The sequence below is a fragment of the Parathielavia appendiculata genome (assembly GCF_033297405.1).
Source record: "Parathielavia appendiculata strain CBS 731.68 unplaced genomic scaffold N657scaffold_13, whole genome shotgun sequence".
Taxonomy (NCBI): Eukaryota; Fungi; Ascomycota; class Sordariomycetes; order Sordariales; family Chaetomiaceae; genus Parathielavia; species Parathielavia appendiculata.
Window position 1 is genome coordinate 65,830 of NW_026944232.1, and position 16,896 is coordinate 82,725.

At 54.5% G+C, this 16,896-nt stretch overlaps 8 protein-coding genes across 8 annotated transcripts; 4 read left to right on the plus strand and 4 right to left on the minus strand.

Moving 5' to 3' along the window:
• Positions 1–1,941: 1,941 nt before the first annotated feature.
• On the minus strand, positions 1,942–2,272 carry N657DRAFT_648321 (uncharacterized protein). The gene has a single exon (XM_062793493.1). The coding sequence runs from the start codon at positions 2,153–2,155 to the stop codon at positions 1,994–1,996; it is 162 nt and encodes a 53-aa protein (XP_062644733.1). The 5' UTR covers positions 2,156–2,272; the 3' UTR covers positions 1,942–1,993.
• On the plus strand, positions 2,215–2,936 carry N657DRAFT_648322 (uncharacterized protein). Its single transcript, XM_062793494.1, has one exon. The coding sequence runs from the start codon at positions 2,331–2,333 to the stop codon at positions 2,640–2,642; it is 312 nt and encodes a 103-aa protein (XP_062644734.1). The 5' UTR covers positions 2,215–2,330; the 3' UTR covers positions 2,643–2,936.
• Positions 2,937–4,847: 1,911 nt separating this feature from the next.
• N657DRAFT_648324 (uncharacterized protein) lies at positions 4,848–5,404 on the plus strand. The gene is made up of 2 exons (XM_062793495.1): positions 4,848–5,282; positions 5,344–5,404. The coding sequence occupies exon 1, from the start codon at positions 4,924–4,926 to the stop codon at positions 5,098–5,100; it is 177 nt and encodes a 58-aa protein (XP_062644735.1). The 5' UTR covers positions 4,848–4,923; the 3' UTR covers positions 5,101–5,282; positions 5,344–5,404.
• Positions 5,405–6,211: 807 nt separating this feature from the next.
• N657DRAFT_648328 (PLP-dependent transferase) lies at positions 6,212–8,259 on the plus strand. Its single transcript, XM_062793496.1, has one exon. The coding sequence runs from the start codon at positions 6,614–6,616 to the stop codon at positions 8,180–8,182; it is 1,569 nt and encodes a 522-aa protein (XP_062644736.1). The 5' UTR covers positions 6,212–6,613; the 3' UTR covers positions 8,183–8,259.
• Positions 8,260–8,262: 3 nt separating this feature from the next.
• Positions 8,263–9,673, minus strand: N657DRAFT_131807 (DUF706-domain-containing protein). The gene is made up of 2 exons (XM_062785871.1): positions 8,603–9,673; positions 8,263–8,400 (listed from the first exon to the last, which is right to left on the minus strand). Exons 1-2 carry the CDS (start codon positions 9,485–9,487, stop codon positions 8,344–8,346), a joined length of 942 nt encoding a protein of 313 aa, XP_062644737.1. The 5' UTR covers positions 9,488–9,673; the 3' UTR covers positions 8,263–8,343.
• Positions 9,613–10,671, minus strand: N657DRAFT_131855 (uncharacterized protein). Its single transcript, XM_062785872.1, has 2 exons — positions 10,349–10,671; positions 9,613–10,267 (listed from the first exon to the last, which is right to left on the minus strand). The coding sequence occupies exons 1-2, from the start codon at positions 10,440–10,442 to the stop codon at positions 9,738–9,740; spliced, it is 624 nt and encodes a 207-aa protein (XP_062644738.1). The 5' UTR covers positions 10,443–10,671; the 3' UTR covers positions 9,613–9,737.
• A 46-nt stretch (positions 10,672–10,717) lies between these two features.
• On the minus strand, positions 10,718–13,039 carry N657DRAFT_578711 (uncharacterized protein; the record flags this gene model as incomplete). Its single annotated transcript, XM_062789339.1, has 10 exons — positions 10,718–10,851; positions 10,916–11,015; positions 11,086–11,186; positions 11,258–11,713; positions 11,798–12,061; positions 12,135–12,156; positions 12,225–12,517; positions 12,688–12,738; positions 12,818–12,907; positions 13,012–13,039. Coding segments are annotated over 10 exons (1,539 nt in total), but the record flags the coding sequence as incomplete, so codon positions are not given.
• A 1,148-nt stretch (positions 13,040–14,187) lies between these two features.
• N657DRAFT_636028 (sugar transporter) lies at positions 14,188–16,313 on the plus strand (the record flags this gene model as incomplete). Its single annotated transcript, XM_062791389.1, has 7 exons — positions 14,188–14,440; positions 14,512–14,603; positions 14,716–14,889; positions 14,948–15,388; positions 15,457–15,878; positions 15,939–16,029; positions 16,086–16,313. The coding sequence occupies 7 exons, from the start codon at positions 14,188–14,190 to the stop codon at positions 16,311–16,313; spliced, it is 1,701 nt and encodes a 566-aa protein (XP_062644740.1).
• Between the last annotated feature and the right edge of the window lie 583 nt (positions 16,314–16,896).

Here is a 16,896-nt window from a genome sequence, read left to right on the forward strand (position 1 = left end):
GAGCGTATCTCTGTAGCCGGCCAGATTCTTGGTTTCAGTAGTTGGCGGCACCACACAGCTAAGTTGTCACGGGCACAGCTCGTTCCATATTGATGGTTAGGGTTGTAGTTAGTCAGGGTTAGGGCTATAGGACCAGACCCAGAAGTGGGGTCTGCGGTTGTGGCCTGTGCGCGGCCCACACACACAGGGTTTTCTTCTCTGTGGGCGCCGCGCCTCCCAGTTTCCACCCTCGTGCAACCACACAAAATACAAGGCAGAACCTACCACGGCACCACGACCCGTGATATAAGTGTTCCACTGTCTCCTGTTGGACAGCAACAGTTACAGGCTCGAATAGGCATAGACCAACCAGGTGACACTGCATCAATTGAGGCACAAGATGAAGCTTGAATTGACTGTCTGAACCATGCGTCATGTGTGTGTGTTGCTTGAAAGAACCGAGGGCTTCGGGACCCTCGCCAGACCCTGCTTTTGGGTGGGTGACGAGTCTTCCACCCTTACTGCATTAGGCAACCGTGCCCAGCCCCTGAATCCAGGTGCCAAAGAGCCAGTTCAGTTCAACAGATATATCCCTTTCCTTCGAAGGCCAAGAGGCCTTCTTACTTTGTATTTACAGGATCACACACTGATCGTTTCCTCAATTGTCGATATGGGTTTTTCACCCGGCCCACGAGGGCGCGGTTTTCCTGTATAGTAAGTTGTTGAAGGTCCGGCACGCCCTAGGGCACAGCGGGATAGGAATAATAATAATATTTAAACAATAGCCTCCTCTTCTGATTGAGTGAGTTTTCACGAATTGAGTGTTGTGTAGTAGAGTATATGCTGGCTAGTACGTTCACAGTAAACAGTAGAATAAGGTATAGATAGATCTTTGCTATAGACCAGCGGCTTAGCTTAGAATCTCTTTCAAGAGCCTTATAGATTGATTTACCTTCGACTAGAATAGCAGATATGTTGATGTGATAAGAGAAATCGGTATTAAATATAAGAGACGTCTGACGCATCGCATATAGAATTGATCTACTCGCTGATATAATCTACTCGCTGATATAATTGATGCAGGAGGCACCAGCGGGATGGCATGGTATGGGTGTAACTGAATTGTTGGAATGAAGAATGAAGATTCAGACAGAGAAGTCGGTGTCGCGCGTCCTACATGCAAGATAAACTGGCATGGAGGTGCTGAGCGCGCACAGACCTTTGCAGCGGGGCTACTCTACATGGTGCCTTCCGGTATCAATAATCTACTCGCTGATATATATTATTCCTACACCGCTGTGCCCTTGGGCTTGCCGGACCTTCAACAACTTACTATACAGGAAAACCGCGCCCTCGTGGGCCGGGTGAAAACCCATATCGACAATCAAGGAAACGATCAGTGTGTGATCCTGCAAATACAAAGTGAGAAGGCCTCTTGGCCTTCGAAGGAAAGGGATATCAGACCGCGAGCTCCAGCTCCCGCCTCCTGGCCAGACTGTACATCGGCAGTTTCCCCGAGTCCATCAGCCAGTCCAGGATCCTCTTCTCCGTTAGCCGTGCAGCTTTGGGACTGATTCCCTGTAGGACAGAATAAAAGTCCCTTCGCGTTCTGATTTCGGCTCTCTCCCATCTTCGAGTCAACGGTGGGGCCAAGCACCACATCACAAGGTGTTCGACAGTCTCTCGCCCCTCTCCACACTCGCATATAGGCGTCAGTACCTCTGGGACTCTCCTTTCAAATAAGAAAGCCCGAAGGCCTATGGCCCCGGTTCGAATCTGGATCAACAGTGAACTCTTCGCTCTGCTGAGGCCGTCGTGTCTCCTTAGGGTTTTGTCTTGGAACAGAGTCTCGTGCTGGTGGTCAAGGTCATCTGCGGGCCTCGTTCCTTGAAGTCCCTAAATTCGCAGTCCCTACGAACGTGCTACCTAAGCTAACTACATAGCGAAGATCCGCCTCAAGGGGGTATCTAGTCAAAGAGGCGAGGCCGAACCTCTCTACCGGGCTCTCTGCGGCTTACGGCCTTTCGTTGTCGTTGGGCGTGCACAGAGAACCACGGAACCCCAAGGTTTGCACCTTAAGCCCTCCGCAACAGGCACTACTACATAGAGCTCCGTAGGCGACACCACAGCGACCGCACAGCGGCCAGGGCCCGGGTGCGAGCCGGGTACTCGGCATCTATGTAGTTTCCTCTCTCTTAGATGACCGACACGCGCGTCCGTCCTCTCCGGCCAGCCCTACTGCTCCTCGAAACCATGGCTTCCTTGCGGCGGCGACACCACACATTTGTTCCACAGCCGAGGCACCAATACCCGGTGCAATCCATCCGCGGCTTCATCCCATACCGTAACCTATGCCCCCGGAAGGGACGTGGCTCGGCCACGCGTACAGTCAAACAGGTCCCCCGCCAAGGCATCGTCTGTTTCTCGCATGCAGCCCGGATGCGAGCCGGGACCGCAATTCCACCATCTTTCCCTCGGTCCAGTATAGCCACCACGGCCCACCTTCCGCCGGGCGCAACCCCAACATCCAGCTTCCCGTTGCACTACGAGGGTCTCCCCACGAGGCCGAAGCCGCAGTGCCGACCGTGTCTTGCAGCAGGCCGTCGAAAGAGCTGCCACACCGGCGCAGCTCCCTCGGTCGCACTGCCACTAACCAGCCCTGATCCACCATTGTAGTTCCTCCTCTTGTAGTGTGCTGTTTGTCAAGAGGGCAAAGCGCCTTGCAGGAGAGCCGGCCGCCCGTGTGCCTTCCTTAACGAACCCGTTACTCTCCGTCTCCTCGGTCGATTAACAACTCTTGCAATCGGAATCGTACAACAGCTTTCGCTCCGGTCCTCGTAGCTTCGTCGCACTGGTCGGTCGCGCCGCCAGACTCTTGATTCCGCTCCACCAGAACCGGGCAGGGCCGGGGGTGCCCTGTCTCTTCTTCAGAACGTCGAAAGAGTCGGGTGGTTTTCGTACCCAGTATCCCCCTAATCTTGCAAACTTGTTGCAGCTTGTTGTTGTCGTTGGTGTCGGTTGTCGCGATTGTCGGGCGGGGCGGTGAGGGATTTTCGGGCGCTCGAAAATCTCACTTTTGATCCTCGAAATCGACGTCCTAGGCCGCCAACAGGCCGCGCAACGGCTGCGCGGAGCTGCAACCCCTTGGAATCGAGAAAACAGGTCGCAAAGGTACTGCATCTCGATTTTTGCGATGCCCGGCCGCCCGCGCGGGCGGCCCCCGGTGTTTGTTCACCGGGAAGGGTACTCGCTGATATAATCTACTCGCTGATATAATCTACTCGCTGATATAATCTACTCGCTGATGATATACGTTAAATAACGAGGAGCATTAGTCTCAAATTAGTTTTTGTTCCTTTCAACTACTCCCATTTTGGTATCCGAGTTAACGTTGGTATCTTTGTTTTTCGTCTCGTTGTTGTTTGTTGAATCATTCGTCTTATCTATTCTCCTTATCTTGCCTGGCTAATCCACGTAGCAGCAGTACTTTGATGTAAGGATTGCACAGCTACTTTATCACTTGAAACCACATCAGGAATCCCTGTGACGGGCACCACTCAAGGTCTGGTTGACTCGCACATACGAGATTGATATTGCTACGACGAGAGCAAGAGCTAGATGACAGGATGGGCGTGCAACCAGACCTAGTACTGGAGAAGAGGCCTATGTGTAGGCGTGATCACAGACGTATGCATCAGACTCATGACGCATGCATGACCGCAGGTATACGACAACCATGAGAACAGGAACGGGGAATCCCGTGACAATCCCACAATAGACTAAGCTACGTCTGTGCACGTCTGATATAGTTATAGTGAAAAGGCTGTTATGTCCGCTAACTATATGGCCCAAAATATCTGAGTAAATGACTTTCCTTATAGAACCTTGCGCAGGTACCTAAGATAGAATTCCAAATGAATGTTGACCCTCTGTGTCCGCCATAATCAGCTCTTGCATTGTGCCAGTCATGGCACAGAGGACCTATCATGGTCGTTTCTAAGAGAACCTAGAGTCAGACGTTGGACATGAAGCATTTGAGAATTGGAAATTGAAGAGGGTTCCAGTCCGGACACTGCTGGTGCGCTGACCTCATTCTCAATCCAAACTCAGGGGTATTTTAATAATAAATTTGTCAAAGTTCAGGTTCGGTATCAACTACACCAAGGAGAGACTCGGAGGACAGCAAGCTGGAACACGCAGTTTCGATAGGGGCATCAAGCGGCATTATCGATGATCATGAACGGAGTTGTTCAGCCGCTTCAAAACAAGTTGAAGCGCATATATTCAGATAGTTAGTTGAAGTTCACTGTAATTATGCTGTTTTGCTACCCTAGTTCGATTCTTTTTCCTGCTACATTCTGCTGCTAGATGAGGCAGACGTCTTTATGACAATACCAACTTAATCCCCCAATCAATAGCAAGTGATATGGTCATTCCACGAAGGTCTGAGCGCAGCCAGGAGTACAATCCCGTTGTGCCTCGAACCAGGAATATCAAATAGCTGTCTCAGCTATTGCGAGCTGAGTCGTCCCATGGGAGCTACAATTGGATATGTATGGCAAGAAATCAAATATCTGCTATCGAATCATCTTCGAGTGTCTTGCTGAGAAGCATCAACTTTCAGTGAAACACCTTAGTACAAGTTACGATTGGGACCGCACCGGACATCAACCAACCTTTAAGACTTTCTCAACAAGGAGCAAGATGTTCCGGACAACCCGGTACTCTGAGGCATTGTTCGAGTTGAAAGGCCGAGGTTGGACCGTGTTGGCAAAGTCTCCCTCCTTCGCTTAGCCTTCTGAGCGAGCGAATTCACATGCGCCTCACTGATACATGTGCACTTGTGGTCTTGTACCAATGAGATACCGCGGGCTGGTCAGCACTACCGGAACTTTGGGAAAGAGCTGGAGGTCATCAATCAGCAACCGACGGGGAGCCGACCCGATGCCACCCTCCCCAGCCGGACTGCATATCGCCACAGGATTCTCGGCCAGCTACGCACTACCCGCTGGATACCTCCCTAGAGAAATCTCGGTCCTGGACATAGACCCCACCACCTTTCCACCCGCCGACAAGCCAACTATAACCGGCAGCTTCCGCGGTCGCTTCCGCGGGGATTAAGAACAATCGAGACTTGGCCGCAATCGGGTCTTGCCCTTTCGTCGGCGGGACTTCCGGACTGAGCCAGCAGGCGTATCGTGGCCGACGTGCAGTCGATCCCAACCGGCCCACTTGGCGCTTGACACGTCGATCTGCTGCGTGAAAGGTTGAAGAGGTGGCTTTTGATCGACGTCAAAACTAACCCCTTTCGAATGTCAGCACAAGTACAAGAAACCAAATAGTGTCATCAAGAAGCTGCAACTTCCTATCTGAGATGTCTTGCTGCCAGATCTGACAAACAATGTATTGCTCCGTCTCCTCACTGACAAGAAATGTCTTGGCCTGGTGTCTTTTGTGATCCGGGATTCAGGACCGGACAGCCTGCTGTGGGTTGCCTCGGTAGACATTCGCGGCGACCAACTGCATCAAACTGCATCTGAATGGTTGCAATATCAGCTGGGCTGAGCTGCCAATTCATGTCTGCATATCTGCCAACTCCAGCTTGCAGCCCCGTAGCCCTCATGCTTGGCCCTGCAGCTGGAGGGTACCCCTCACCGGGTATAGACTACGGATACGGCCACACAACCTGAAAGCAAGTATCCCGCCGGCCATGATGACGGGAGAACTCCTGAGCCGCATGACTGCTGCATGGGCGCCAACCAGACAGCAGCTTCGTGCCTTGCCTGGCTTGCCTGGCCAAGGTCAGGTACCCAGGCAGGCTCAAAAGAACACACGTCTGACTACTTCTGACAGTGATCAGCATCGATTTGTCTCACCTCCCAGTACCTTATCCTCGATTCTCTCCTTACAGATTTCCATGCACGTGACCGCAGGCCACAATGAAGGAGTGAATCAGATTTCGGCAACGCTTGGCCGGAGAGGAACCTACCCTTGAACCAAGGCTTCCTATTTACTGACTGTAGAGATAAGATAGGGCCAAATCAAATGCGGAAAGATGCAATCGCGCTTCGGACCCGAGGAGGAGAAGACGAGGCCAACAGCGGACAGTTAGCCTAACCGCCAGCCAACCGCAGGCCAACACCAACCCAATCTGGCACGATGGGGGCGACAGGAATCCCGATCTGCAAGCCAAGGCGTGGGCAGCCACTCGTGTTGTATGCTAGCTTGTAGTGGTACACTCACACGCATTCTCGATGACGACTCATATCGTGAAGGTCCCTCCCGTCGTGCCGCCCCCATGCTTGGGCAGAATTCCTGGTGATTGGCAACCGGAGAAACCGAAGGTAAGACACCAAGCTTATTGGGCTGCTGACTACCACCCTCGGACACCAATGGTGACACTCCAATGGGAAGCGAATCCTTCTGGCTGCCGATCCAGTCGTCGTGTCTTGATGGGATGGGATCCTCTGAATCTCGGCACTCTCGGTGTCACAGTGAGAGGGAGGGACGGGATGGCGCTTGATGAATAAGAAGTTAACTGCTCCTTCAAAAGCACCTGCACTGTTCCTGACACCCCTTAACAGGCGGGGAAGTAATCCGGACCATCCAGTCATCAGCAGTCAAAGTCAACATCATGCCAAACATAACGTCTGTATACCCGGAATACCAATCCACAGCTCGCCTAGACGAGCTGCGGAGGAGCGAGTATAGCTACCTCGACTCCCAAGACCATGTCTACCTGGACTACACCGGGTCGGGGCTCGCTGCCGCCGCTCAGGTCCGCCATCACCAGCAACGGCTCGCCCAGATACTCTCAGGCAACCCCCATTCCTCCAACCCAACCAGCGCCGCCGCCACCGAGGCCATCGACGCCACCCGGGCGCGGATCCTGGCTCACGTCAACGCCTCGCCGGCCGAGTATACCGTCATCTTCACGCCCAACGCCACCGGCGCAGCCAGGCTCGTGGGCGAGGCCTACCCCTTCCGCCGAGGCACTCGCTTGGTCCTGACGGCCGACAACCACAACTCGATCAACGGCATCCGCGAGTTTGCGCGCGTCGGGGGCGCCAAGACAGCATACATCCCCCTCCAGGGACCAAACCTTCGAGTGGATGATGCCGACGTTGTGACCGCCCTGTCCTCCTCATCAAAACGAAATATCCTGCGCCGCCTCCCGCTTGCCTGCCGCAGCATCTTCAGTAGCGCCGGTGACAGTACCTGTATTAACAACAACCATCCCAGCCCCATATCGTCATCATCATCATCATCATCATCATCATCATTTTGTAAAGGCCTATTCGCTTACCCAGCCCAGAGTAACTACTCGGGCGTGCGGCACCCGCTCTCCTGGATCCCCCTCGCCCAGCGCCACGGCTACCACGTGCTCCTCGACGCGGCCGCCTACCTCCCAACCTCCACCCTCGACCTGTCCTCGTCGGACATCAAGCCCGACTTTGTCCTGGTCAGCTGGTACAAGCTCTTCGGCTACCCCACTGGCGTCGGCTGCCTCATCGCCCGCAGGGACAGCCTCGAGGTGCTCCGGCTTCGCAGGCCGTGGTTTTCGGGGGGCACCATCCAGGTCGCGGCCACGTCGGTGCTCTGGCACAGGATGGCGCCCGGGGCTGAGGCGTTTGAGGATGGCACTGTCAATTTCCTGTCGATCCCGGATGTTCAGTTCGGGTTGGATTGGTTGAATGGGATTGGTATAGGCCTCATCGAGACGAGGGTGAGGTGTTTGACGGGGTGGTTTATGGACAGGCTGCTGCGGCTGCGGCATAGCGATGGGTCGCCCATGGTGAGGGTATATGGGCCGACCGACATGACGATGCGTGGCGGGACTGTGACGTTTAATTTCCTCGACGCGGCCGGCAAAGTGGTGGACGAGCGTATGGTGGCCCTTGAGTCGGCTGCGGCGAGGATTTCACTGCGGACGGGCTGTTTTTGTAACCCGGGCGCTGGTGAAGCCTCGCTGGGGTTGGACAAGAAGGCGATCAGAAAACTGGCAAGAATTCGCCAGCAGTATCCGGACATGGACGCGTTTGCGCAAGAGAACGATATCCCCGCTCTTGGGGCCGTTCGTGTTTCGTTCGGGGTGGTTTCGACCGCCGCCGATGTGGACAAGTTCTTTGGCTTTGCAGAAAAGACGTATAAAGACCGGGTAATGGCAGCAGCAGGGCTGCCACCGCGGGAGTTAAATTGTTGAATAAATTACGGTAAACCACCGTTTTGTAATATGGCACGTCGAAAACTGAGAAGGGAATTATTGTGTCCTGAAATCAGACAAACATGCGCTGAAACAGTCGCTGTGGTATCACAATTGGTCTATCCGGGATTGAACCCCTCCTCCGAGCTATCCACCATTGGTTACCACTTGATGATCTTCTGTGGGAAGAACTCGTCGATGAGTTCCAAATAGTAAGGCTAGATACGTGTTAGCCTCCAGTCTGGATCAGGTTATAGGTTGGGGAGAGTAGAGAAGGAATACAGAGGAAGGATATGGGAATGGGAGAAGAGTAGAACAGGACCAGGAACAAGATAATGGAAGCAGAGCAAGAAGAGTAAGAAGAGAAGGAAGAGGAAGATGACCAAATAAGAAATGAATCTGGAAACAATGGCAAACTACCTTCAATTCCTCCACTTTTGGCACATCGTCCGACTTGCTATACAGATCGTACGGGTTGAAAGCCTGCACAGCCTTCAGAAGCACATCGTCGCTCTCGGCCATGAACTCGCGGTAGGCGCCCTCTTTGTGCCATGGGTAAAACGAGTGAAACCGAATCATGGCCAGCGCTTCGCGCGGCAGAGTGCTTTGGTCCTTGAGCACCAGATACAAATACTCGTCGTGGCCCCAACTCATCATCAGCTTGTCCATGCCGCAGCCCGGTTCGTAGATGCCGTATTTGGTGCCGTACACCTCGTGCCCAAAGTCCGGATTCGCCCGAAACGTGTCCGGGTAGATACACCTCTCATCAAACCGACACCCCACGGGAAACGTATCGCCCACAACGTCCCACTGGCCCTCACAGCAGTCGTCAAAGAAGAGCATCAGCTTGCCCAGGTCGTGAATGAGCCCCGTCAGCTGCATCCAGCGCGGCTTGCCGTCGCGGCGGATCGCCTCGGCGCTCTGCAGCAGGTGCTGGATTTGACTGAGCTCCGTGTCCGGGTCGCTGTCGTCAATCAGAGTGTTGAGCTTCTCGATGGCCTCCCAGACGGTCATCTCGGCCCTTTTCCGAGAGGGCGAGTAAAAGCGCTCCCTCGCCGCGAGGTTGTGCGCCATGGTCTGCTTGGTGTGCTGCTCAGCGTAGAAGGTCTTGACCCGCTCGCAGGCGTCGCCGTACTGTCGGAATGCAGCTTTGTCTTTCTCGGCGTCGAAGCGAGACTGGGCGTCGAAAGCCTCTGGCGCCGAAGCCATGGCTCTGAAAATGTTGACCGTGTCGACGGCATCCGAGATGGCCTCGAGGGCTGCGCCATCCCGGTGGACGGGGCGAGTGTCAACAGCAGCCGCCATTGAACTGAGGTAAGGAAAGAGATGTCGAAGGTGAATCAAATGCCCACTGTTATCCACACTCGGGTGGTGTCTGGGTAATCGGCGTGTTGAGGGTCGGGAGTTGGTCCGAATGATCTGTCCAAGAACATAGGGGCGACCGGTGTGTTCGGAGGCAGACAGAGTTTTATACTGCTTCCCTGACTTGTCCTCGCCTCCGTGGAGATGACCGACACGATTTAGGTAGACCAAGATGGAAAAGAAGGGGTGAAACTCAGATCATCCCATTTGCCAATCCTTTGAGCTGGCAAATCTCGACCTGCTGGAACCTGGTGCTACGATGAAGATGGTTGAGTACGTACCCATCCGTACCCCATCCTGTTATTCCACACCAGTTTACGCCTCCATTGCCAAACAGGGATGAACTTCGCAAGTTCGCCCCATGTGCCAATTGTGCGGCGTCCCCCACGTGGTCATAGCACAACACTTGAACAAATTCCCAGGTTCCCCTCGTCCGATGAGCATATGAGACGATCTCGACCGATCTTTTCCATCCATGACCGGCAAAAATTTCTGGTTTGGGAACAGACGTTGCAAAAGTTGTGGTAGGGCGGCGGGCGGCCGCAATCTTGGCGTATTTCCATTTTCGGAAACAGGCAAGTTTCCCCGACGCAAACTCTGCGTGGGTACTCGGCCGAAATGATTGATGTGTGCGGGAGGAGAACCCTGCCGAGCCTGCATTGTCCCGTCGGGCAGGGTGTGGACCCTGATCTTCAAATGCCACAGTCTGGGCGCGGAGAAAACCTAGTCAAGACGATGTTGCAAAATTGTTTCAGTCGCACGGGATGCAAAGGATACCATCCAAACGGTCGCGGTAGGTCATACCGAGATTGAAAAAGTATCCAGCCGAAATGTAAAAGGCTTGACCGCTATCTCGGCCTCGCACGGCAGTGTCACAAGACTTCCTCCCCCGCTCCATCACGAATAAGTGAGCCGCCCTGCCATATCTTAGTCTCCTGCCAAGAACTGCCTATTCTGCCAGATGAGGTACGTTTCGCCCGATGCCCGTTGGCTTGGTACGAGGCCGTTCTGTCTTGTCGAGTCTTTTGGTGATCTTTTGGTAATCCCTTGCAAGCGAGGCAGCTGTCCTGGATGTGGAAGTGAAAATCAGGGATTGTGGATCGGTTGTCGCGGCTTTTAGGTTTCTTGAGTGCCGCTCTCATGTTGATGGTAGTTGACCCCTCGCCAACAAAATCAGATCTGCCGCCTCCACAACCGGAGCATATCCAGTCGTACACTCTCAGTCGGCCGGGCATGGTCCTTCTGGGTCTGGTCCAAGATGGCCAGCATGGCGTCTTGCTCTTCAATGGTGTGAAAATACCCACCGACTGCCGCGCATTAGTCCTTTTCGCTCCTACTTGTGCTCGGGGAACCTTCGCAGCATCAACTCACAGGCCGCTATCGTCATGCAGGCCGTAAACATGCCCGGTGGTGTCCACTGGTTACCGCGCCCGATGCCGCAGATCTCCCGGACTGTTTTGCGAATCTCGCTCTGTTCATCAAAGCCATCATCTGTTAGATGATACCATCATCAGCGGTAACAAGATGCGTTTCAAACCAACCTGGACCTCGTACGTCTCATCCGGCGTCCTCGCGTTTCCAGACTTGATACGGTGCTCCAACAGGAAAAGCTTCGCAAGGCGGTGGTGCTGAACGCCGATGACTGAGCCGCGAGCAGCCGCGTCAGCTCTTCCGCAGAGGATACCAAGGAGTACTTAGCAATTCGAGACGTACCCTGGCAACCTCGATGATACCAAATCTCGGGGAAAACAGCAGAGTCTGGAGGCTCGCTGAAGACTGGATCATATGATGGAGGGCGTCTTTCTGACCATTGCCCGTTCCACTTGTCCAGCCTATCCCATTGGGACAGCTGGTGGCTCTCGGTGCCGAAACAGTAGTTGATCACTTCAGAGCAGTGGACCACGGCCCGATTCGCCCACGTGTTATCGTCCGCCTCGTCGAGCGACCTGTCCATCAAGCGAGGGCCAGGTTCGAGGCACACCGATCGCCGTTTCGTCACAGCGCTGTAAATCTCCTGCCGCAGGCCGACCCAGAATGACGCTGCCCCCAGCGTCCCAGGTTCAAACGACGCGTCTCGGACGAATTGGTACATGCCGGGCAGATGGCCCCTCCTGACGGCCTCCTTCATGCTGTCTTCACCCGCATCGGTGTCATCGTCGTGGAGTGCAGCTGTTGTAAACCGTCAGCTCTGTCGGTCAGGGTTACGGAGCCTTCGCCGCCTCGCCAAGAAACATGAATGGGGGGACCGCGTACCGTTCATCTCTTCCATCACTTGGAGAATGATGGTCGAAGCAAAGAGGTGCTCAGTCCAGCCCGACTGGTAATCATCCCTGTTCAAAATGTCCTTCATGATGCTGATGCATTCCTCGTTGTACATGTCGGCACGCTGATTGTACATTCTCTTGAGGTGGTCGTCGCTGTGAGTCTGCCCCCAGTGACGTGCTGAGACAGCGAAGATGGCCTTCAACAGAACCGGAGAATCCCTCGCCAGCTGTGGCACTATGATCTCGAAGGTATCTAGGGCACGTTGTTCAGTCTCGTCTCGCAGAATGCTTCTACGGGACTGTCGAGCACACGGAGGTCCACGTACGGTTCGGATCGCACAAGTCAAGCTGCAGCATCGGGAGTCAGCCAAGAACCCCTGCATGACGGCACTTGGCCAAGTTGAGAGGCACCTTACCCATCTAGCCAGGTGCTCCACAAAGTGCCGGAAGAGACGGGCCTCTTCTGGATTCGTTAAGGGCCAGCTTGAAGACGGCGGATTGACGACAGACGATATCATCATCAGGCGCAAACGGTCCTGGAGCGGTTGCGGCCGGAAGGATGGTATGTCCGCGGTTGATGGTGGGCTCCCGAGGAATGGCACCCGAGAGGCACCTGTGGGAGATTCCCAGGCTGTCTCGACCTCATCTGGCCCGCTGTCTGAACTCAGGGCATCGTTGATGGTTGTCTGGGACTCATTGATGAAGACCACTCCACTCGCCCATCAGTGTCAGAGGCTTCTGGCAAATAAAGCATGATGGTCTGAGAAGAGAAAGGGGGTAAAGCACAAAGAAGAGAAGAAGAGGCGCGAAGTACAGGACTAAGAGAACAAAGGAAAGGAGAATAAGGAGACGGAGAGAAAAAAAGAAGGCCAAACCAACATCTTCTGGGCGTTTTGACCCACTTCTGCTTCTTAGTAAACCTGAACTTGCCTGCAAGCAATGCCGGTCAGCCCGAGCGGCCATGAAGGGGAATATGAGCACGATGGCCGAGACGCAAAGGCTCACTGACGCTCATTGGTCTCGCGGATTTTGAGATTGGGTGAAGAGCACGTCTTGCTGGCACTCAGACATCTGCCGCAAGTTGGTGCCACTCTATCGCCTGCAGCACGTTGCTAAGTCAGCAGCCGTTCGTCTCCCCCACCCGTGTTCCAAACAGGCGGTGCTTGTATAGAGGTCTGTGGCTGAGGTGGGGACGGAACGAACACTTTAGATGAAGCTGTCGACACCTAGCGCTGTCCCATCTGTCAGAAACCCTCTTACATACGGAGTGGGCTATGCTGTCTAAGTTGACTCACCATCCAAATTTTGCCAGGCTTCGAGGAGCGAGGCCCCAGCCAGGGTCCGTCGCGGCCGTGCCCAACCGTGGCATTGGCAGCCGGGAGTGTCAACGCCCGCCCAGTCGAACCGAAAAGCACCAGCATGCTCGACCGTGCAGCAAACAGCGCAGGAGGAGATTGGGCAAGTGGGGTCTTCGTGGAGGTAGTCTAGGAAAAATGCGAGAAGCTGGCCGAACTGATAAGGAATAAACAGACGATTGGGGGCCGGAAACTGCGAGACTCAGGCCAAACCTAGGTCGAATCGAGTCGTCGACAAGTCCGGCCGTCAAACCGAACTCAGCGGCAGCGCCGTGGCTTGTTCGGGGAAACTCGTGCCGATGTGGGACCCGGTCAGGGGAGGTCGTCGTGGACTCCGCCCGGCCGAGGCAAGAACAACGCAATCACGGATCCCGTGCGAAATGCCGTACTAGCGCGTCTGTACCCCGCGAAAGAAATGGGGAAAGGAGTCCGGGGAAGAAGAGCGTCGCTCCAATGGATCAAGTTGTAGCTTTTTCAAGACATTTTGTCCGAACGCTCAGAGCTTCGGTGCGCCATGCAAGGCCGGTTCTGGCTCGTGGTTCACCGGTAAGATGCGGGGAAAGCGCCGGCAAGACGCCGGTGCCTTTCGCCCTCGTGACATTCCACATGCCACGCAACTCAACAGCATGATGCGCCTTCCCTTTCCTGTCCCGAATTCTCGTACCGTTGGTTGGCTCACTGAAAAGCTTCCACACTTTTGGCTTCAAGAACAGGGATCACCAAGTTTCTTAATGGTTTCGGGACTTTTACCCCACTAACGCTCCACACTGCCTTCCGTCACCGAAACGCATGCCCATTGGATCCAATGTGAAGGTTCGAGAATCTCACTCGATCCCGTACAAGATGGGGGCCACGACAGCAGCCTCTGCTTGCTGAGCTTTCCCAAATTTCATCCGACAGCTGGGGATACATAAGGTGTACATAACGCGACGAGGCTGGCGTCCTTGCTACTCGTCCGGCTTTCTTCCTGTCCCATCCCCCTCACATTCACCCCGGCAGTCGGACTCTGCCTACACACGCAATAATGGCTTCAAAGGATGCTTTTGGGGACATTGCGCCCTCCAGCAAGGCGCCAGTGGACGAGGAACAGGACCAGATCTCGAAGATCAAGGCCACGGATCGGGTGATACAGGGCGCCAAGGCAGCAACGGAGAAGGAGCAGTCCATGACTCTGGCCCAGGCGGTCCGCCTCTACCCCAAAGCCATTGCATGGAGCGTCCTAATCTCGGCCTGCATCATCATGGAGGGATATGATGTCTGTTTGATCAACAACTTCTGTAAGCTTTCCTGCTCTCAGGTCTTCGCACCACCGATTGTGGGCGGTCGGGCTGACCAAACGACTGCAAAGACGCGTTCCCCCAGTTCAACAGAAAGTACGGCGAGCAGCTGCCAAACGGCGAATGGGAGGTGCCAGCTCCGTGGCAAGCCGGGCTCAGCAATGTAAGCGGACGGCCCACCCTAGGTTGCGGAGCGAGCCGCTCCCGGCTCCAAAACACCTCAAACATGGGATGAACTCGAACGGAACCGAGGCTAATCGATGGATCTGTCTCAGGGTGCTAATGTTGGCGAACTTATCGGTCTTCTAATCAACGGCTGGGTTTCGGAGCGTTTCGGTTACCGGTGGACTGTCATTGTGTGTCTGATGCTCATCAACGCCTGGACCGCGCTTTTCTTCACCGCTCAAAATGTTCAGACCCTGCTGGCGGCTGAGATCCTCTGCGGTATTGTACGATTTTCTTCCTCTGACGCAGGGCCTGGGTCAAACTAACCTCATACTTGCTCAGCCATGGGGCGTCTTCCAAACGCTCACGATTACATACGCTTCCGAAGTCTGCCCCGTCGCCTTGCGCGGCTACCTGACTTGCTGGATCAACTCTTGCTGGGGAATCGGCCAGCTCATCGGAATCGGCGTCATCATGTCCATGCTGAACCGGCAAGACGAGTGGGCCTACAGAATCCCGTATGCGCTGCAGTGGATGTGGCCAACACCGCTTGCCATCGGTATCTTCTTCGCGCCCGAGTCGCCGTGGTGGCTGGTGCGCAAGGGCAAACTGAGCGAGGCCAAAGCCGCCCTGTTGCGTCTGACCAGCCTGAACCGCGAGACCGACTTTGACGCCGACGAGACGGTCGACATGATGGTTCATACAACGGCTCTGGAGGAAAAAACCACGAGCGGTGCCAGTTACTGGGACTGCTTTAAGGGCCACGACCTGAGGAGAACCGAGGTTAGTGTCAAGTCCGCGCTGGACGAGCATTGGGAAACGTGACGTGGCTGACGGAAAAATAAATGCAGATTGTTTGCATGGTCTGGGCCATCCAAAACCTTAGCGGCAACTCCTTCTCCAACTACTCGACATATTTTCTCACCCAGGCCGGGCTGGATTCCCAGGATGCCTACGGCTTTGCGCTCGGCCAGTATGCTATGAACATGGTCGGAGTATTCGGGGCGTTTTACCTGATGCACAAGGGCATCGGCCGCCGGTCTCTGTACCTGTACGGTCTGTGCGGCTTGTGCCTCATGCTGTTGATCCTCGGCTTCCTGGGTCTCGTCCCTGAAGCCCACCGAAGGGAAGGATCCATTGCGACCGGGAGCATCATGCTTGGCTGGGCTTTGACGTACCAGCTTACCGTAGGAACCGTGTGTTACTCTCTGGTCAGCGAGATCTCGACGCGGAGGCTGCAGATCAAGACTGTCGCTCTTGGTCGCGTCCTTTAGTAAGTGCTCGACCACCTCCAGAGACCGTATTGACCCTAGAGTTTGCTGACTTGTCACAGCATCATTGTCGGTATCATTTGCAGTGTCCTGACGCCATACATGCTGAATCCGGGAGCGTGGGACTGGAGCAACTTCGCCGGCTTCTTCTGGGTGCGTAACATCCGCAATCTTGGTTCATCTGATGCTGATACTACAGGACTCTACAGGGCGGCATCTGCGCTCTCTGTATCGTATACACGTATTTCCGTGTGCCGGAGCCGACGGGCCGGTCGTTTGCCGAGTTGGATATGCTCTTTGACAAGGGAGTCAGCGCTCGCAAGTTCGCTACTACCCGTGTTGATGTCTTCGAGGAGGACATAGACGGTGACTTTATGAGCAAATATCACCGGCAGACCCAGGCCGTAGAGAATGTAGATGCTCCCCGTGGGCAGTAGGGGGCGACATCACCGGATATAGACAGTAAATCCTGTGTAGAAGTACTAGAATTCAAGTATTCTTCATCCATCCAGGTCACAGAAAGACGACCAACAGACGATTAAAAGCGTCGGTGATGTGTCGGGTCGTGGTACTAGGAAACGTGCTGGAACTGAAAGATGCAATGACGTAATGTGTTTGATTACCTCAACTTGGGGGCTCAGAGAGCATATGTACGGATGATTTGGGGAGGATAAATGGAACATGAACACGATACGCGGAGCTTACGTCTGCAAAGCTGCTTAACGTACGAAGCTGGAAGTGGTGTTGGACCTCTGTATTGCTTAGAAGTCCTGGTCAATGTGATTCCCCTTCACCGAGGGGCATCAAAAACTGCCAGCTGCATGGTTTGGATCCCTGTAGAAGGCAGTAGGAGATGCTACTCCGTAGCCTGAGCACAATCAACAGCGATGCACCGAGATGCTGATGGAACCCGACGCCGTCTTCTACAAAGCACTTCCTCGAACCAGTCTCGAGCGTTTGACAATGGAAAGAAAGGCGGTCACAGACTCGAGGCCCCCAGTTCGAACGGTTTCATCATGT